This window comes from Brachionichthys hirsutus, chromosome 9, assembly GCF_040956055.1.
Source record: "Brachionichthys hirsutus isolate HB-005 chromosome 9, CSIRO-AGI_Bhir_v1, whole genome shotgun sequence".
Classification (NCBI taxonomy): domain Eukaryota; kingdom Metazoa; phylum Chordata; class Actinopteri; order Lophiiformes; family Brachionichthyidae; genus Brachionichthys; species Brachionichthys hirsutus.
This window is the reverse complement of record NC_090905.1, coordinates 8,098,862-8,119,666: the sequence shown is the minus strand read 5'-3', so window position 1 is coordinate 8,119,666 and position 20,805 is coordinate 8,098,862. Positions and strand designations below refer to the sequence as shown.

General features: G+C 40.9%; 2 protein-coding genes across 2 annotated transcripts; one reads left to right on the top strand and one right to left on the bottom strand.

Moving 5' to 3' along the window:
* Window positions 1-2,447: 2,447 nt before the first annotated feature.
* Window positions 2,448-16,297, top strand: osbpl1a (oxysterol binding protein-like 1A). Its single transcript, XM_068743138.1, has 28 exons — window positions 2,448-2,571; window positions 2,642-2,727; window positions 2,825-2,899; window positions 3,030-3,141; window positions 3,261-3,346; window positions 3,649-3,793; window positions 5,184-5,251; window positions 5,343-5,387; window positions 6,308-6,381; window positions 6,605-6,668; window positions 6,771-6,872; window positions 7,478-7,603; window positions 7,696-7,777; window positions 8,048-8,154; window positions 9,861-10,023; window positions 11,166-11,346; window positions 11,806-11,881; window positions 12,124-12,258; window positions 12,409-12,506; window positions 12,612-12,794; window positions 12,926-13,033; window positions 13,258-13,347; window positions 13,749-13,875; window positions 13,960-14,073; window positions 14,178-14,301; window positions 14,394-14,484; window positions 15,000-15,020; window positions 15,446-16,297. Exons 1-28 carry the CDS (start codon window positions 2,448-2,450, stop codon window positions 15,546-15,548), a joined length of 2,910 nt encoding a protein of 969 aa, XP_068599239.1. The 3' UTR covers window positions 15,549-16,297.
* Window positions 16,298-16,427: 130 nt separating this feature from the next.
* cts12 (cathepsin 12) lies at window positions 16,428-19,243 on the bottom strand. Its single transcript, XM_068743916.1, has 8 exons — window positions 19,213-19,243; window positions 18,911-19,041; window positions 18,703-18,822; window positions 17,788-17,952; window positions 17,494-17,715; window positions 17,242-17,410; window positions 16,628-16,733; window positions 16,428-16,527 (listed from the first exon to the last, which is right to left on the bottom strand). The coding sequence occupies exons 1-8, from the start codon at window positions 19,241-19,243 to the stop codon at window positions 16,428-16,430; spliced, it is 1,044 nt and encodes a 347-aa protein (XP_068600017.1).
* Window positions 19,244-20,805: the final 1,562 nt, after the last annotated feature.

The following is a 20,805-nucleotide window of genomic DNA, read 5'->3' as shown; positions in this document are numbered from 1 at the left end:
AATTGGGGACCCCATCTTTGTGTGTACCATCCGTTAAGCTTTTTAGATGTGTATTTACATTACTTGAAAGAAACCCAGGTTTTCTTATAAGGAAGTACTTCAATATTTCATAATTTCAAAATGTACTTTACTTAATAACAATAAAAAACTTGTTTTGTACATAAATGTGGCTTCGTAGCCAGTTAATTATCCAAGTGTTGAAATTTAAAACATCTTAATGTACCTTGAAATAGTGGTTTGTAAGTGTCATGACTTTATATACTATACAGTTATATGTTCGCCTCGTGGGTACCAAACTATTGGCCAGACCCCCCTGCGGTGAGTTAAATCTGGGGATTATACGTGATCACTAGTGTGGGAGAGAATAATTGATCATTTGATGCCATACAGTTACATAAAGGAAAGAATATTAAATGTTCATAAAATATCTCTTTGATAGAACAATCTCCAAGTCACATATCTCAACATCTGTTTATAATTTCAAATCGTACTCTGAAAATAAAAATTGTCACGTAATTGGAGTGTTTAAAATATAATATTTTAAATCTGACATATAGTTGAGTAGAAAGCCGAGTGATTACATAACTTTAACTCTAATTCTTAAAATATAATTTTAAATCCTACGGCAATGTACATATATGAGGCTTATGTAATGGAAAAACGAACTTGTAAAATCAAAAATGGTAATCAAAGGAGAGATTAGATCGAATGTTAAAATAAATGAATAGAGGTAGAAGCTAAAGTATTATGTAAACTAGAAAGTGAAGACTAGTGTGAATTGAGTTGTATTTCCTGAATGGACAAAGACAGCCTGACGAAGCGTGTCATGCTTTTCTATCGCAGGTAAACCTGTTTCAGGTTAGCATTTGTAATTGCCGTTCATTCATCCAATCACTATTTCTTCCTTGTTGGTATCTGAACTGAGTTCATATTTTGTTTTATTGTTTGTTGGGATTGATTGTTTTGATGATGCAGAATGCAGAACACCTTGTTGGGGGGTGACCAAGTGGAAATGGAAGACTTGCTTCCTTCTTGTACAACCGGTCTGGTGACCGACACATTTTTGTAGTAATAATTCAGATGTTCTTACCATCCACCAGACAGTGGAGTTTTCTACCCACTAGTGACATGTGACACTCACATGTTTTAACAGATGACTGATAAATTATTTATTTCCCAAGCAAAACAAACAAAAAATCTTCTCTCAGCTGAATTCTGGTGGTTTGTCGAGGCAGTTAAACGAGAGACTAATATTTTGTTAATAAAAAGAAAAAAGTAAATAATAGCACTGATGATGTCACCCCAATGTCATCAGGTTTATTAAAAAAATGATGATGAATGATGAGTCACAGACAAGCATTGTTATTGGGAAGAAACAATGATGTTAAACTTTTGAACTTTGAAATATATATATATATATATATATAGTCACTTTGTGTGTCAGAGTACTCTGCCTGGTAATTTTAGTTCTAAAGTACTCAAATGTTGTTTCAAGACAAGAATAACTTCACCTTCAGGCTGCGACTCACATCAAAGTGCTTTGTTCATTTCAATTCGGCATTCTTTAGCTGATTAGAAAACCTGCCTGAATACCACACTCTGCATTTATATGCTGGTGTTCTGCCCTGACAGATCAGACAGTTAGATTGTCAGGAACACCTCCTCTTCCTCTTCCTCCTTGTCAGCCGGCTCTTTTTGAAAACTGAACAGCCGCAACTTTAAATCCCGGACATGGAGCGAACCACATCACAAGCAGTGACGAGAACCTCGACAACCATAGAGATCGGTGCGCACACAGTGGCCTGCCGCTCCTCACCAAGGAGAGCTACGGACGTCTGTTGATTTTAGGGAAGAGCAGGCAAAGACTCGCGCCTTTGTTTACTTGGCCGGAGCTGGGGAGCATTCCCTGCTTCACTTCACACGCGTTCTCGCTGCCACAGGATGTTCAGAAGCAACTCTGATTCTTATTAAAAGCTTTAGGTTTTTATAAACATTAGTCAGAATAATCCTGACTGAAAACAGCGCAAACTGGAATGACTCCTGCTCCGCTAAGGACATGGTGTTCTGCAGTCGGTGTAACTATCCGAAGCATCGTCGGTATTGATCTACAAAGCACCAATCATACTGGTTAGGTGAGGTGTCAAAGGATATCAGCTGCACTCAGTTCACCCTGCTGGCATCTGGTGCGAGACTAGTCGCTGCTGCCGTGTCTCCAGACTGCAAAGCAGGTCTTCCCTGAGGCAGAAGAAGTTCCATTACATAGATTTGTTTTTAATGAATCATAAGGAAATATAACTCAGGTTTCATGAGGCAGTTTTCTGGGTAATGACGAAGTGACGAGTAATTAACCCTAAACTCCTTATTGCCTCTGGGATTCAGTTAGTTTTTAACCACAGTTGAAGAACAGAAATACAGAGTGTATTTTTGCTCTCCGTCTGCAGGGATCCATGGAGAAATCGGAACCAGAGGAGCAGTTCCTGCAGTGCGCCCGCGACGGAGATCTGTCAGGGGTTCAGAGGCTTTTGATGTCCAAGGTGATGGAAGAGACAATTATCAACATAAACTGCAAAGGTACATCAGTCACAAGTTGAGAATGTCCTTCGTCCTCCTACTGTGTGGTGTAACACAGCTGCTGTTTCAGGTAAGAAAAAGTCTAACTCTGGGTGGTCGCCGCTTCACTTGGCCTGTTACTTTGGACACAAAGATGTAGTTGAGGAATTACTAAAGGTAAGGCTTCATTTTAAAATCAAGGTTCTGTTTTATACTTTTACTTGTGACCCTGAGTGTGTGTGTGTGTGTGTGTGTGTGTGTTTACACTCCACAGGCAGGTGCAGACGTTAACCTGCCCAATAATATTGGCGATACACCCCTGCACAAAGCCGCCTTCACAGGAAGAAAGGTGCCTAAGTGTGTGTTGTCAGTTTGTCTCTCTCTCCTTCTCATCTCTTTGTTTTTTGCGCATGCGTTTATTCATTCATTCATTCAGTCAGTCAATCAGTTGGTCAATCAATCAATCACGTATTGATCAGGAGGTTGTCATGCTGCTGCTGCACTATGATGCATGCGCCACTGTCATCAATGGGACAGCACAGATTCCTAAAGATGTCACTCAGAATCCAGAGATCAGAAGCATGTTAGAAGGTGAGAGAAACGAGTTGTCATGTAAGAGATGTGATGGGAACATGAATTTAATTTAGAATATAGATTATTCAATCAACGAATGCTCTCTAATGAGAATCTAATCCTGTTTTTGATGCCAGCGGCTGAGAGAACAGAAGAAAGGAAACTGGAGGAGGAACTTTTGGAGGCTGCACGAGAAGGCAACCTATCATCTCTCACTCGGCTGGTTAGTGCCAGATGTTGGTGTCTGATTTAATATTCCCAAATATATCAAGCCAAAGTCTAAAACATGCTTTAATTCTACATTTGACGATGGTGTGGAATGTCCTCGGGCAGTTTGAACTCATGTGCTCGCATCCTTGCAAGCTAAGCTGCAGAGAGATGCTGAGCTGAATTAAAGGTTATGGTAAAGATCATGCCTGCTAAACGTCACATAAATGCATTTTCACCGTGAGCTCTACATGAATGGACCAGTTACAGTCTCAAATAGAATCACATGCTCACAAGTCAACGCTGTGTTTGTTGTAGCTCAGTAGGAAGAAGACTCCAGACATCCACTGCAGAGATCTGCTGGGTAACACTCCGCTACACTCGGCAGCTTATCGCGGCCAGAAGCAGTGCGCTATGAAGCTGCTCAAGAGCGGCGCCAGCCCCAACATCAAGAACAAGAACGGTGAGACCCAAAGCACACCTCTCCATAGTTCTCTGTTTGACCAAATGTTGAGTGAAAGGCAACTTGAAATTATTTCTCAACGCCTGCCTCTATTCATTCAGTCAAACAAAGGTAGCATCTGGTATAGTAAGTAGCTATCATTTCTGCAGGATTTTTAACATTCATTTTATATGTGGTTGCTGCTGATATTTCAGTGTTGACAACCGAGGCAGTCCTAGGATCAGATCACGATGGGAGCTTAGCTCCTATGAATGTACATGTTTACGCTGAATTTTCTATTTTCCAGTTAAATGGCTCATTTCTGCCATTTTCTTACCTGGTCTTTCTGTCTCTGGCCTCTTTGTCTCCCACCCACCTGTCCCCCCTCTCTGGACTGGCACACACAAATATATTTTAAGTAAGAGGAGATTGAATCTGCATTTGTGCACTGCTCAGTGATCTTGAAGCCATTATGGCGTACAGCAATGAATATTAGCAAAACAGCTGTGCGATCTGATCACCTGTTTATTTTCCTACCTGGTTCTGTCTGCCAGCCTGTCTGTCGTCTACGGGTCTGTCTGGCTCTTTGTTGCTCTTCCTCAAGAGAAAATAAATCGTCAAATAAAACATACTGTATGTACGTGTATGTATATCCATTTTTGGATATTAAAAAAAGGAAGTGGAAGAAGAGCTTTATCATGGCCAATGACAGCCACAATGTCTGTATGTGTGAACATATATGAGGCCCATCACATAAACTAGAGGGCTGCTGAGGACAGTGTGCAGCACTGCCAAGCCTCGGTAGTTTTTCCAGTTATTGCTTGCGAGCCAAATCACATTAAAACATTTATTATCTTCTCTGTTTCCCCTCAAACATTTTCCTCCAATCTAGATGAGAAAATCAGGAAAAAACAATTCTTCATGAGATGAGATTCTTATCTCTTGAAGAAAAAAAAGAATAGACTTGCTTGACATGGAAGTAAAAGCAAGAATGTTCAGACGCATCAAGTACCTTCAGGACTATGGGCTGAAGCTGAAGATGGATTAACCAATTATAAGTCAGTAAAATCTTAATATGAGTAATAATATTGTAATATAATAATATTACTTTTCAAAAATACTTATGAGAGTTTTAAAACACGTTCTGTCTAGCTATGGTGAAGAAAACATAAGAATAATTCTAGATATGAATCATAAGCATATAAATCGTTTTTGAGTTTTTCCAGGAAAGAGAAACTAATGACGTTAATAAAAATACTTTTTCTTTTTTTTTTAGGGGTGCTACTGAAAAAAAATGTGTTCTTGAAAGGGGCTTTGAATTATCTGTTGCCAGGTTTCTACCTGTGTGTACACGCGTTGTGCTGCACTGCAGTCATGCTGGTCTCTTGTCTTCCATGTACATGCCTCACAGGGCAGACAGTTTTCGACCTGGCTAGTGACACAGCAGTGAAGCAGGTCCTGGAAGGCCACGGACGTCAAGTGAGTAGGTGAGCTTCTTGATATGACTTTGATTTTCCGTCTTTGATTTGTGTTTTTCTTTCTCCGTGTTTCTTTTTTGTGTGCCTTCCAGGGTATGGCTCGACATGTCAGGAAGCGCGAGGGCCTCCTGCTGAAGGTAAAAACTGCTATGAAGTATAATTGTCTGGTGAGCAGAGCGAACGCAGGCAGATGTAGAAGCTGCTACTCTGGAGCTCATGAACATTTCACATTGAATTTCAAGACCCTGCTGCAAATACAGAAAATCGATGCACAAATAAACAAACTTCTAATATAGGTGATTTTACATAGCAGGATTCTGTTCTTTGTTTACTAATTGTTCAGATGTATGTCTGCTCTGTGGAATGTAATTAAAATTAGTGTTATCACATAATAAATTGTCTTAATAGTTTTCATTTTGTGCAAAGGATGGATGCTAAGACTGTCACAGAAACTATGCTTTCACTTTAAAATGCAAATTCTAAAAATCAGCACAGAAGTTTTCATTGCATTTTTGTTTTTGAAATCAAAGTAAATTTTTTAACAAAAGGTGAAGGATTCACCACGCAGTGAGTTTGACGTTGATTAGTTTACTTCAGCATTGTGGAACATTGATGAGTCAGCATGAGTCGACACATTGTCTTATCAACAGTGTGATGTACTGCAAGGCTTTACTGATGGAGAGTTGTTACAACACTTTTAGTGCTTGAGGCTTATTTTTCTCAGGTATTTAAATCCATTATATATTTAAGGATCTAGTAAATGCAGCCTTAAATGATTTAGCACATGCGTGCTTTTCCTGCTATGATGTTTGAAAGTGTTTGCAGTGAAGGGAGGCTCATATTTTGCTGCTGCTGAGCCACCAGTCAGTGAGCAAGCTTGCAATGATGAGTTTCTATTATTGTTGATTAAAGGATAAATACGTCCCGGTCAGAAATGTGCAGCTGTCTTTCATTTTACTCTGCTGTGCTCTTAAGGAACTCTGCTCTCTCTCTCTCAGCCACCGCTGAAGTGACTGAAGGTCTGACTGCTGACTCTCTTCTTTGTGCTATTCTGCAGAGCTCCAGATTTTTTGGTTGGCGCTCCTACTGGGTCATCCTTCAAGACGGGGTTTTATCCTGGTATCCGAAACAGTAAGCGCCGTCTTCCACATCGGCCGTGCTCCTTCAATCAAACCTTTGAAAACATCTTGGGAACAGATAAATGGAAGTCCTGCTCGCTTTTGATCAGAAAGGCGCTGCAAGTGACTATTTATTGATTGAAGGTTTTTCATCTGAAGAAAAAAAAGGTTCCTGCCTGTAAAAATAAAAGACTCCAAAAAATAAATAAAATAAACCCACTGTCTCTCATGTGAAGGTCAGACGCAGCTGTGAATGTCAGAAGGCAAGGCTGCAAGTCTCTCACACATGCTCAGTGTTCGGTAAGAGAACTTTTAAGAATTACACTCCATTTGTTGGCCATTCGTGTGAGTATCACTTTTTGCTGAAGGGAATGTTCTGTTTTTGGGTGATTTCATTTCCAGAGCCGAAGCAAAGACTGCTTCCGTTTTACTCTCAAGTGCTTTGATGACAGCGTGCATCATTTCAAAGTGTCACCTCAGAATGACCCCGAGGCAACGAGAAAAGTGCGTTTCATTTCTCCTCTGGTTGTAATCGCTCAAATGCTCATAAAAGATCAAGCCCCCTCCTGAGGTTATTTGACAAATCCTGAACATTGTGTGAAAAAGCTTTTATTTAATTCTTTGCCATGCTGTTTTGGCCTTGCATTCTGTAAAAAGGTCGAATTAATAACTCTCCAACTTGGGTCACGATGAATTCTCCCCTGAAAATGCTAAGTTTAGGGTCACTTGATGTTCTGGCCTGGTTGACAGCCTGTTTTACTGTTAACTGCCAGGCTGCTGGTTTATTAATTATCATTGCAAATCTCACTCTCCAGGAGGCTGATGTCATCACCTGTAGTTCAAAATAATTTGATAGCAACAAAGGCCAAATTTGATTTGACCAATGAAGTTCAGTGATCTGCTGTCTGCCTCTAAGTTGCAGCAAACTAATGTTAATCACTGATTAGACACCGGTAGGGATAACGCTAGGTGCTTCAGGTGAACAGTCAAAAGACCGCAGGAGCACTTGGAATAGAAACTTCCATTCAAGAATATTTTTAAGTCAAAATATCTCAAAGCCACTGAAATAATCCCCCCTCAAAAACATTTTTTATTGTGATTTCCCCCAGGCATGGATGGATGCAGTTGAAGAGCACTCGGCTTACAGCACACACTACTGCTCCCAAGAGCAGGGCAGTGAAGAGGAAGAGGAAGAGGAGGTGATAGCTCTGGAGGAGCTAAGAAGCTCACTACAGGTCCATAATTAATCGGCATAATGAGGCAGAAGGCTCCCACTCCTCCCACTGCGCTGTTCATTTACAATCTCTCATCATCTTTCTGACACCAGGCAGCAGAATCCAGCCAGAGGAAACTGGAAGAGAAGGTGGCAGCGTTCCTCTCCATGCTTCTAAAAGACGGGCTTGCAGAAAGTAAATCCCATCATTAACTTGTCAGTTAATTATTTTTTTTGACATTGTAATGTGGTTAACAGAGGAGAAACCTTGCGTTGGTTGTCAAGCATGTAAGTGAAGATTGCTTGAGCATCACTGAGCAGATAATTAATAAATCATAATTAAGCCTGCATTTCTTAGAACATGAACAAACAAAAAAACACACTTAACAATTTCATCTTATTTAGTTCAAGCTTTTCATTTTGGTCATTACTTTGTGGGTCCCTCAATCATGTGTCGTTCTCTCAGGATTTCCATCCACCATTCTGCAGAAAATCCAAGAAGTCTACGACTTGTCCAGCGAGACCAGCTCCAGCCTGAGCGTCTGTCTAAGCCTCTTCTCCAGACAGGAAGGCGTAAGTGTCCGCTTCCTCGAAACGGCTTTATGTTCGGAGTTTGGCATTCATTCTGTCCTATTAACTCAGTAATCTGTAATCATAAGGGCCCAGCTCAGTGAAAAGGTGTCTGACAGATTGTGCATGATAACTATATGGATTTAATTATAAGGAAAGGCACATGGCACAGTTTAAAGCGCGCAACAAGTACACAAATTACAGTTTATGAATAAACACAACATTCTAATGTCCTGCTGAGGTTTTGTTTTAAATTATTAATGGCTCGTTAACTTCATGAACTCAATACGGTTGTTTACAGAATTTTGGATTCTTTCAGGTCTTTATTGGATTCGGACTATGCCGTATATGAGCCACAGGATTTTACCACGCTGGGCTAAATCTCAGCAGCTCAGTTCCTGTCAAAGAAAGCAGCAGACAAACGTTGCTCACGGCAATGACACAAATCCAATCCTGTGTGGTGATGCTGATGTTGTTGTAATATAATAAATTAGTAGAAGCGGTTTTCAATAAAGCAATTGGGCAGGAATGTCTGCGTCAGAGTTTTCCATTTGGATCCGACCTTGCTATTCATAAAGCCATAATTAGCATTTCTGAAATCTTAATATTAACAAAAATCAATACAGTTGATTTATTTTTGATGTGAGAGAAATGGTTTTCACCTCACTGTATTTTTCTTCACAACCCTCACCTCTGAGATTGAATTTTGCTTTAATTATGGGATTGTATGAAAAGCAAACCAAGCAGTCCAGTGGTTACTCCTGTTCCAGGCCGCTATCTCTCTGTGCAACCTTTTAAGCTCAGATCTGCAGATAGCGCACATGATCAAAGGCTCTCTCAATGAATAGGCCAGGTCTCAAATGGGAATGAGTCCAATATGTACAAATCACAGTCTGCACATGATGAGACTGTACGTGTCTGAGTGCAGCAGGAGCATTTGCTCCGATTCCTCCTCTGGACAGATGTTAATGCCCCTCCGACTTCTGCAGCACTGGGTTTACACCAGGTCGCAGGTCAAGCTGCGCTAATTTAATATTTGTCCTCTTAAATGTTCTGTCTGGTGAAATGATTGATTATTGATTTTCCATTCTGATCTGGAGCATCACTTGGATCAGATGCAGACGTGTGGTTGATCCCACGGAGGTAAAGAATCCTTAAAAACAAGCCGAATCAAACCGGGCGATGCAGATTGCCACTAGATCCTCATTAGAGTTGATAAAGTGCATCCTCCACCCACGTACAGTACTGGCAGATCGCAAGTGGAAGCATTTTATTCAAGATTTTTAGAAAGGAGCCAGCTGGAAATAAAGCGCATCTTCATACAAACAACACTCAAATGTTGTGTAAGAGGGATGCCTCTCTGAGGGCTCTACCTGAGTCCATTGCCCGTCATTTGATCCCCTCTCGTCCGCAGGAATCATGTTTGCCAGCAGGCCATTTGAGAAGGCTGCATCAAGGCAGCTGTCCTCCATTACAGATAACCATGGCTGGCCCTGGCTTCATCTCTGTCTCTCCCTGCATGAGTGTAATAGTGAGAGGATGGTGCAAACATTTCTCCTGCCGTGTTTCTGCAATGAGTGGCAGAATAAAATATATAGTCTTGAACACTTGTCTTCAGTCGTCACTTGTAGATGATAGAATTCACATTAGTGTGTATGGAATGAGTGATTAGTCACTTTTTGTGTCTCTCTGTGTGTGTGTGTGCTCAGGTGCGCAGTCTGAAATTGGAGCAGGAGGTAGGGAAGAATAAGATCCTCTCGGGAGCACTGCAGACTCTCGCCACAGAGCACCATGAGCTGGAGCAATCCTTCGTCAAGGGATCTTCAGTGCAGAGCGCCCTCAGCGAGGATGAGTTCCACGACGCCGTGTCTGGTGAGTTGACAAGTGATCAAACGCGCCGCAGGAGATGAAGGGAATTCTGTGACACTCCATCTGCTGCTTTGTCCTTCACCTTTGGGACACTGGAGTACTTTTACCTGCTGTTGAATGTCTTTGATATGTCTCGCCACTCTTCAAGTCTGACGTGAGCTAGAGTCGTGCCTGGCTGTGATGAAATAATTTATGAAAGAAGTCTTTCCCTGCACGGTGTTGTAACATTTGAAGATGCTGGGCTTGACTATAATGCTTGAGGACGGAGATAAGAACTCTTTCTTTTTCTTGTCTTTTACATTATTATAGAGTACATACTGTAGGTGCATTTGTATATGAAGTTGCAACTGGGCTCGTCGACTTAATAACGAGGGCTGATCTGTTGACTTTGTGTCTTAGCAGAACATTTTCTTCATGAATTAGTGTTACCATCTTTTGTGTAGAGTCAGATGCATTAATCAATAATTCTCCAGCTCACTTTTCCAGCTTAAATCAGTCGCTATAGTCAACTTCATTTACGCCTGTATCATGACGTGTTATGGGTAATGTCAGTTTTGTTTTTTGTCACAATTCGGGGTGATTATCTCAGCATCAAATCAAAATTGGTTTTCTCGAGATGATGCTATAATTGTGTCATGATCTCAAGATAAAAGCAACACGTGACCCTTCTTGAAGTCCATCGATTGTTTCGGACTATAAACCTGAGGAGGTCAAATGGAACAAAAATACATTTTGATGAATATTAAACAAACTAGACAGGCACTCGATATAACATATATCGCTGTCCAACAGCATTTACTAAATTCCAACAAGACGTGCACCATCACGTCTTAAAGGTCTCGTGCAGTTTAAAAATATATATATATCCCCATCCTAATGCTGGTGAACAACCTCACCTATCTTCTCAGATGTATCTTTCATATGTCTGAACTTGTGTTTCTTATTATTTATCAGATCAAAAATAAAAACTTGACTGTTACTGTCACGCATAGGTGGACACTTAATTTATTATCAAAGAAAATGAAAGACCAGTCGCAGTTTAAATTGATTTCATGGTATTACAAGTGCTACTTTTCCATTTGAGTCTAGAAATACATTGTTCATACTGAATTTCTATCTCTCTATATATATATGATTCAATCAAGAATCAGAATCAGAGGTCTCTCTGAGCGGCTTTGAGACTGTGGCCAGCCATTCCTTTGACGAGGACGAGGAGGAAGACGAGGGTTCTCTCACGTTTAGCAGCAGCAGCCCCAGCAGTATGTTGCAGGAGAATCACCATGGAGACAAGGACACTGCTCAACCCAATGGGATCACAAAATACAGGTCAGTGTGCTGTATGTTCTCACCATGGCCTTAATGAAGCCCAGTGCTTTTATTAATCCAAAGACAACCCAAATGTGTTCCCAGCGCAACACATAGACAGACAACTATTCGCACGCACACACAACGGACAGTTTGGAATAATTAATTCACCTAAATCGCATGTTTTTGGAGGTGGGAGAGAACCCACGCGAACACGGAGAGAACATACAAACTCTGCACAGACGGGATTCAAACCTGGTACCTTCGTGCTGTAAGGCGGCAGCGTTGACCACTACGCCACCGTGCCACACCTTATGCATTACGATTATATGTATTTTCCAAAACTACATGAGGCATTAGTTGAGCGTATTCCCTTGAATAATATTTGACACGCACAGCTCTGCAGTGTCTATCTTTAGGAAATGAGCACAATGTCTTTATAGATGTAACGTTTGTGTGTGTGTGTGTGCGTGTTTTCAGAACCAGCTTACCTGCACCGATGTTTTCTAGAAATGACTTCAGTATTTGGAGCATCCTGAGGAATTGCATTGGAATGGTGAGACTGATGTTCATTCCTTTTATTAACTGTGTCACTCCAAATGAATCGTCAAAACGTTGGTTCCTATCACTTTAAAACAACAGCATGCTTTAAAAGAAGGAAATGACAAAGCATTTTTGCAGCAAACAACGAGACATTGTTGTCAAACGTGGCACTTATTCAAAGTCTGCCATGTGAAGGGAATGTATTTTCATTGGGATTATACCCTGGTGTCTGAACTAATCTCAATCTCTTTCTAGGAGCTCTCCAAAATTACAATGCCAGTGATCTTCAACGAGCCGCTCAGCTTCTTGCAGCGCCTGACCGAGTACATGGAGCACACTTACCTCATCAAGAAGGCCAGCACCGCCACAGACTCTGTGGAGAGGATGAAGGTAGTTTACTTTTTCAACAAATAACTTCAGCATCCTCAAATACATCCAAGCATTAAGTGGGTTATGCATTGTTTTTGAGTGGGGTGTCTATAATTTGGAGTGTGTGTGTGTGTGTGTGTGTGTGTTTGTTTGTGTGTCTGCTGCTGGCAGTGTGTGGCAGCATTTGCTGTGTCCGCTGTGGCCTCCCAGTGGGAGAGGACAGGTAAACCCTTCAACCCACTCCTGGGAGAAACCTATGAACTGGTCAGGTAAGTGGGATTCCACAGCACATATTCGAAACTAATATGACCTTCATGCATCACAGTTGAGTTGGTGTCTGTCTGTGGCGCTTGCTGTCTCCCTGCTGATCCCAGAGAGGAGCTTGGCTTCAGGCTCATATCGGAGCAGGTGAGCCACCACCCTCCGGTGAGTGCTTTCCACGCCGAGGGCCTGAAGCAAGACTTTGTTTTTCATGGATCCATCTATCCCAAACTCAAGTTCTGGGGCAAAAGCGTTGAGGCGGATCCGAAGGGCATCATCACGCTGGAGCTGCCCAAGTAAGGAATGAGCTCCCTCTGGTAACGGAACGTTCTTGCATCGTATTGACTCGCGCTCCCTTAGACCTGGACAGAGTCTTTGACGTGTAAAATCATCAGGCTGCCCCCTAAAATCATTGCTTTGTCTCCAGGTATGATGAAGCTTACACATGGACAAATCCCACATGCTGTGTTCACAACATTATTGTGGGTCAGCTGTGGATTGAGCAGTATGGAAACATGGAGATAGTAAACCACAGGTAAGAGGATGAAAACTCACTGGATAAAAAGTTCATATTTATTGGGCACTCAACTCATTTATTTCAAAGATTACAATACGAATCATTTCAAGAAGACTCTATTTTAGTGTGATTAAAAAAAGAAGAAATTGAGAGACCTCACGGAACAGACGAGGAAGTCCTGCATGACTCAGCCAGCAGACAGTCAAATGATTACATGCTGATTGCCTCCTTTTGTCACTTAGAACTGGTGAAAGGTGCTTCCTGAATTTCAAACCATGTGGACTGTTTGGTAGAGAGCTGCACAAGGTTGAAGGGTATATTCTGGACAAGAGGTACAGTTTACATGATGCACGAAGGTCAGAAAATCACTTAAATAGTCTTTGATGCAAAGAATAATGCTGTTTTGAATGTCGAGAGAACGAGAACTTAGTAAATGTAAAGTTTCCTTCGATGGTAAATAATTTTAAAAAATGGCAGAGGAGAGGAGTAACAACTGCAGAGACAGAGAAATAAGAAAGCCTGTTTATTCTGCATGACGTCTGATGTTGCTTTAGACTGTCAGTGAGCCACCAACTTGTTTTCATGCTGCACCTCAAAGATCTATTTATGTCTTTGTGCTATTATTTGCAATATCAGAATATGCCGGAAGTCTTTTTTTTTCTGGTGGAGCGCTGAAGCTGAAACTGACTGAAATAGTCTAGTGATCATTTCTGACTGTGTATGTTTTTGACAGTAAAAAGAAGCTGTGTGCTCTCTATGGGAAGTGGACAGACTGCTTATATTACATTGATGCCGCCGCCTTCGAAGCTCATAAGAAAAGCAACAGAAAAGGGGCAGACGAGAAACGGGGCAGCACAGAGGTATCCACTGTTTCTTACTGCCCTGCGGGGAAATGTGACGGAATTACATCCCGGTCAAAAATTCTACCCGTTTGTGATGCTCAGGGGTGCAGCGATGATAAGGAGGAGGTTCCCTCTCCTACCACAGACACTGTGGAAGTGATTCCTGGAAGCCAGCTGCTGTGGAGAATCTCACCCAGACCGATCAACTCCTCCCAGGTCTGTCTGGCTCGCAAGCTGGAAAGTCTCATTGGAGAAGAGGCCCAAGATGTGCTTTGAAATGTTCTAATATATACAAAATGGACATTTTCCTTTAATTGCAGATGTACAGCTTCACATCCTTTGCTATGCAGCTAAACGAGCTTCTCGAGGAGATGGAGGGCGTCATTCCTCAGACCGACTGCAGGTGGCGACCAGACATACGAGCCATGGAGAACGGTGACATTGGTAATCATTAAAGGTTGCAGAATGGAATTTAAAGTGACAGAAGGAGGCCTCCCACTGAAAACTGAACTGAAACGATGCTGTTACTTCAATAGACCATGCCAGTGAGGAAAAGAAAAGGCTTGAGGAAAAACAGAGGGCTTCTCGCAAGAACCGCTCCAAATCTGAAGAGGAGTGGAAAACAAGGTGAGGTGAAGCTCACGCAATCAGCTGATGGATGGGTGGGTGGGTGTCCTGATCCTGAAATCATCTCTCTATTTTTATACAGTGGTGACGTCCTCAACAGGATGATTCTGCTTTAGGTGGTAAAATAGTGTACATCTGGGGGGGGGGTCCCATCCATAAAACTGTTAAGTAGCGCGTCTTGCAGGTGATTACGTCTTTGAAGAGTGCCACTTTTGCTGTCTCGCAGTTTACAGCATTTATGCTAAGCTATATTTAGCAGAAGCAGACACTGGCTTCGTCAGCTTTCAGCTAATGAGAAAGCACATCAGTCAAGCCTTTGAAAACTGTAAAATACATTTGAGGTTTAGGGTTTTGGGCATTTTAATTGTGGCAATATATTCTGTTTCTGTTGTAAATAGTACAAAACCTCGATTCGGTCTTTGCAGGTTCGTAGTTGGTTGCATTAAATCCTTGTGTCGACTATCTAGTTCATGTTTACCTGTCCTTTCCTGCTCCGTCCTTGCTGTGACTGTCAGCAGTTCTGGACTGGGTCCGAGGTCAGAGCTGCTCATTGTCTGAGTGATGTGACTGAAATGTGTTGAGTGATCGTGTCATCTTAGACTCTTCTTATTCTCTATAAACTGTATTAGCTCTATAATCTGCTCCTGATGAGACCTACCTAGAATCACCATTTTAGAATTTAGATTCAAACCATCACATAAATAAATCCCTTCCAGCACGACAGCTCTACTAGAAATACTGACACACACCACAAGAGTCCTCTTCCCTAAATCATTTCTCTCCTCCCTGTTATTCTAAAATTATAGAATACTAAGCCGATTTTAGTTCATTTGAATTTCAGATAACCTCGTGCTGAAGCATGCCTGCCCTTCCTTCTGCTTGAATTGTTGGAATTCTAATAATTTAGCAGGTGTCATAGCGGTCTGATAGAAATGCTAACGTATCTCTGATGCATCTTTAGGTGGTTTCAGCAGGGGAAAAATCCCCACACCAGCTCCCAGGACTGGCTCTTCTCTGGTGGCTACTGGGACAGGAACTACAGCAAGCTGCCAGACGTTTACTGAAGGTCACTTCCTGCACCGCAAAGTGTCCCGAGTATAAAGCAGCTTTTTAAGGAAGAGGTACTGCAACTATAAGCAGTATGCAAGTTACAACCTTAACCAAATGATGATGGTTAATACAATGTACACAAATGTCAGTAATCAATATTTGAATATTGTGAAGTTATTCGACAAGGCTTCGAAATGTTGCATTTCTTTACATTGTGATTGGACTGGAATAGATTGGGACGGTTGCTGATGCACAAGGATTCATTATTTTAATGCTATCGTCTTTTCAGAACTTCAGAAAAGTGTTTTCACTCTAAAATCTACATGTCTGTGTATATATATGTTTTAACTAATGCTTCACTGAGCTCATCACATCTTTATCATTTCATCTGGACCTTCACCAAACTACCAGCAGCCCGTTAATAAGTGGTCCGTGTGCGTGTCGTTTCTCCCTGTGTTTTCATCCCTCACTCACAGAAACAATATAACAAGTGTATTTTCTATTATAATAATACTACAGGCATATAATTGTCTGGCATTCCTTATGATTTTTTTGTTTTGAATTCTTTATGTTGTGCTGAGTATTTCGTAAAGCAACATATCTGCTGAACCTTGTTTAGAGGTTACAAATATAAGATTTTTGTTGAGAATGTGTCAGACTGAACAAATTTGAGAGGGTGGCTATAAAATCACTTGATGTAGAAACTATTGTTCTTTTCTTTTTCTTTTTTGCTTTAAATAAAGTATTTTATTGGAAACTGAAATAAAACAATTTGAAAATAGTATCAGGTGTGATAGAGTGCCAGCGAGGATGAAGGGAAAGGTCTACAACAGTGGTGGCATTTTAAATCCACTTTAAGAATGTAGGATCGGCACTGAAGGATCTGGTGGAGCTCATAGAATAGGGTATAAGGCATAGCTTGCGATGCCACAGATGTTTCTGCCATCTCTGATAATTCGCATGTAGCCGCCTTCACCCCAACTGGTTCCCCAACTAGAAAGAAAAAACTTGTTTTTGAAACCACATTACAATTTATGAATATAATACAGTAATTAGAAATGATTGATATATCGATTTGGGGGGGGTTTCTGACCTGTTTTTGATGATCCAGAACTCTTGGCCTCCTTCAGAGCCATAGCCAACCAGAAGCACCGCGTGGCTCAGATTGTTGGGGTTACAGTTGGGCTCATCGTATATTCCTGAAAAGGAGGTTAATTGATTATTTTGCCACTTGGGGCAACATTTTGTTGAGCCATGATTGTCTACCTAAATTGCCATTACAAAAAAAAGTGTTTTTTGTGAATAATTACTGAACTAATAATGTGAATCCACTTGCTAATGATATGTTTTCATGGTCAAGGGATCTAATAATGTATAGATATAATAAATATAGGACCATTATTTTTGGTGTGAATCAATGTATTAGGGGAGTTGAGCTGCTTGGCGGAGGCCTGCGCTCTCTGAGTGCTTCCCCAGTATTGCTTTCCTCCGGAAGGAAACATCTGGCTGTTCATCTGCTCCTTCGCGTCTCCCTTGTCGGTACTTACTGTGTCTGTTGTTTGGAGCTGAGCAGCTCATCTAAATCTCCACAGAGCTATGGAGATTCACCTAGATTTGCTGCTTTGCTTTCATTTTCAAATGTGATTATATTGATTCTAGCAGAAAATTTGGACACGATGATGGCAGAAGCACTTTACAATAATTAACCTGAGCTGTAGAACAGGAAGCTTGAATGATCTGCATCAATGGCTACTGTGATTGGTCCAATAGTTGCCACAGCATCAGCCAGAGCCTGTTCGTCTCCTTTGGGTATGAACCTGTAATCTTTGATATGAGCAGCAGCAAGACTGCCGTCGTAATAACAGGGTTGAGTGTCCTGATGACAGAATAATCAGCTTTAGGTTAACAGCAGGCCTGAGAAACCAACTTCAGACAGAGGTCAAAGCAGGCGAGCCTCACCACTGAGGTGTAAGGGTAGGTGCTAGTCGACTGCAGCCCGTTGCCGACCACATAGTCATAGGCGTTGGCCATCCAGGCGCCATTGCAGCCGTAAGTGCCGTAGGATTTGGAGCAGTCCACCAGGTTTTGTTCACTCAGAGATATAAGTTGGCCTGTCCTCTTGTATAATTGTGCCTCAATGGCTCCCGTGGTGCTGAAGGCCCAACAGGAGCCACAGTAACCCTGTAAAATGCAATCAAACATGGATTTGAAGGTGGCCATGATTCAATATAGATAAATCAACAAGCGCCTTACCTGGTCTTTCACCTCAGTGACGTAACCCATTTTTCTGTAGTCAACAAACCTTGCATCTAACTGCTTAGCGTTGTTACGTAGCCTTCGGGACGAGACAGTCTTCTTTCTCTTTGCAAACCGGGCATCTATCATGGCACCTTGCAAGACACGATACTCCTGTCTTGTCTAAATGTAAAGTTTTCAATTGTTAGGTACGAGTGTACATTTTGAAAATCAGTGAACGTACCTAATTTATTGATCATCTTATATTGGGGAATTACCAGTACTATAAATTATTGTCTGTATTAACGTGGCCAGAATCAAAACATTCTAACTAGCACTGGCATCAACACTGGAAGTCTGGCTCTATTCAGCGGTAATAAAATCAATCTACCAGCAGCTCTAAAACTCACAAATGCGTATGTTATTTCTGTAATCTGCACAAGAAACAGAATAAAAATACAAATTTAAGGTTTCAAGTGAAATTATGTGATGGATTGTTTCCTTGTCGGAAGCGGTGGCCTCCGAGATGGAGTCAAACCAACTGTTTCACCCTCTTTTCAGTCTTCCTTTTAGGCTAAGTCACTAAACTTACCGGTAGTTTCATAATAGACAGATAGTAGAGATACATCAACCTTCTGATCACAGAATCCAATAATTTTATCATTTTAATATAATTTGACTAAAAGTCCCCACCAGCATAATAATTGTGCCCCTATTTTATGGAGCCATTAATAAATCGTTCACTGAAACACAATCAAATAGCCACTTTGGGCAAATGTATTAAAATGAATACCTTTCAATATAATAATGTTTTACTTTGAATTGAAATATAATTATTATGACTCAAATTGAAAATACACATCTTTTCAAATGACAAAGGATGTTCTCACTTGGTTATAAAGCTTTGCATTTAAGTGAAATAAAACTCCTTACCAGGTCTCCGTATTTATTCATGGACATAGTGAAGGGCCTCCTGCCCATAAAAGCCCTTTGATTATTGTATTCAATCAATTGCTTGTTCTCCTCCCATATGATCCTCCTTTGCATATCGCCCTGCACAAAAACACAAAAGCATGTGAATCAAATTCTGCACGCGTTCACAGTGTGTGGCCGCATTTTTAAATGTGGAGCTTGGTCTCACTATTTTATCGTAGGCAATGCCATAGCTCATCTTCCAGACTTCCCACTCAGTCAGGACCACCTCATCGGAGTCTGACACCACAAGTAGTGGCCCACACAGCAGGGCAACGAGCAGGAGGCGAACCTGCTGCACTACCAGGACAAGAGCACCACCGTCTGAACCAATATCACATGCACTTTATTTACACCACACCATAATGTCTAATTAAACTGTGTGAGTTGGCTTTAAATTAAAAGGTGCACTTTAAGAAGACTTCAGTTAGAATGTAAATAAGCCTTACCTGCATGGATAATAAGCCTTACCTGCTTGGACGTGGGTCCATTTTGAGCCCATGGCCTGAAAGTGACTCTGGTCATTCACGCACTACGGACTCACCATCAACCTTCTTTATATAGCCCAGCAACAAGTTCATGTTTCCACTGTACTTTGCTGAATCCCTAAATCAACACCTGAGAGCGACATTAGTCAACAAAAATACAGTAATGCCTCTATTATCATTGAGAGAGAGAGCTAAAGCTGCAATATTGTAAATCCTTCAAATACCGGTTTAAAATTGTCCCTAACACCTAACATTAAACTTTCCATAACCAGCGGTGAAGAAGTACACAGAGAACTCTCTGTTGTTAAAGTACCCGCGCCTTAATGTCAAAATACTCCATTAAAGTCTTGCACTCAAAATCCTTTATAAGCAAATGCACAAATGATTTATTAGATACAAATGCTGAATGTATTGAAAGTATTCATAACCCAAGGAAATCGCGATTTAATAATAATCTATTATCTGGTCAAAAAGAGCAGGAAGAAATTAAAAAACACATCGACTTTTTCTTGGCTACCAACAGACGTCACTAGGAGTACTCTTTGGGGAACACAAAAAGCATATTGGACAGTTGATTGCCTTGAGTAGCTTCAATAATAAAAAACGTACGGAGAAAGAATCTAATATCATCAAGGAAATTTCAGAAATAGATAAGCGATAAGCAACCGCACTCACAGTTGATCTTCATAACAAAAGACAATCTCTTCAAACGGAACTTAATTTGTTATATACTACTGAAACGACGAGGCTATTAACACGGCTAGGGCACAAATGTTATGAATATGGAGAAAAAGTAGAGAAGGTCTTGGCATCTCAAATTAAAGAACAAATGCATCAAGATCGATAATCGAAATTAGAATAGACTCTAGAAGACTGATCCTATTAAAGTGGAACCAAAAAAACCCTCCATCCTACTTAAAGCTCTTACATAATGTAATGAAACACGTTCAATTGGACAAAAATTACATTTGAACTAAAATTGAGGGTAGATGATTTTTATTTGACATGGGATACTTTTTTGGAGTACTTTAGCAAAAATAAACAAAACTTGAACTTCGTTCTCGGAACCTAATAAACATACAAATGCATAAGTATAACTAACGTGACCCCCCCTTTTTCTCTCTTCTTTTTTCCTCTCTCTCCATTATTAGTGCCAGTTTTTGTACTGGTTGCCATAACCGCGCTACAAAAGCTAAAGTAAATTTCAGCACCATGGACAGCTCCACACAGCAGCGTTCCCAGGCAGTTGCTCCATGGCGCTTTCCATGGCGCTGAAATTTACTTTAGCTTTTGTAGCGCGGTTATGGCAACCAGTACAAATATTTTTTAAAGGTAATTGTAGTACATTACTGCAATACTACTACTACAATACTACTTTATTGTGTTGAGTGGAAATAAACTGAAATAAATACTAAATATTCATCAACCAAAAAAAAGAAAAAAGGAAAGTATTCATAATTTTAAAAAAAATACAAATACCATTGTGGGTCATGTGTTATTATTTGTTCATGCTGATACAGCAATGTTTAAGTAGCAGTAATGCTTACTATGTTTAAGTAGCATTAATGCTTAGGGC

Excerpts from the sequence above, each read along its gene's own strand:
- osbpl1a (XM_068743138.1), top strand. The coding sequence starts at position 2,448 with ATGGAGAAATCGGAACCAGAGGAGCAGTTCCTGCAGTGCGCCCGCGAC. Across the intron at positions 5,252-5,342 it reads TGGAAGGCCACGGACGTCAA|GGTATGGCTCGACATGTCAG; the intron begins GTGAGTAGGTGA and ends TGTGCCTTCCAG. Across the intron at positions 11,882-12,123 it reads TGAGGAATTGCATTGGAATG|GAGCTCTCCAAAATTACAAT; the intron begins GTGAGACTGATG and ends ATCTCTTTCTAG.
- cts12 (XM_068743916.1), bottom strand. The coding sequence starts at position 19,243 with ATGGGCTCAAAATGGACCCACGTCCAAGCAG. Across the intron at positions 17,716-17,787 it reads TCACTGAGGTGAAAGACCAG|GGTTACTGTGGCTCCTGTTG; the intron begins GTAAGGCGCTTG and ends TGCATTTTACAG. Across the intron at positions 16,734-17,241 it reads CTTCCTGTTCTACAGCTCAG|GAATATACGATGAGCCCAAC; the intron begins GTTAATTATTGT and ends CCTCCTTTTCAG.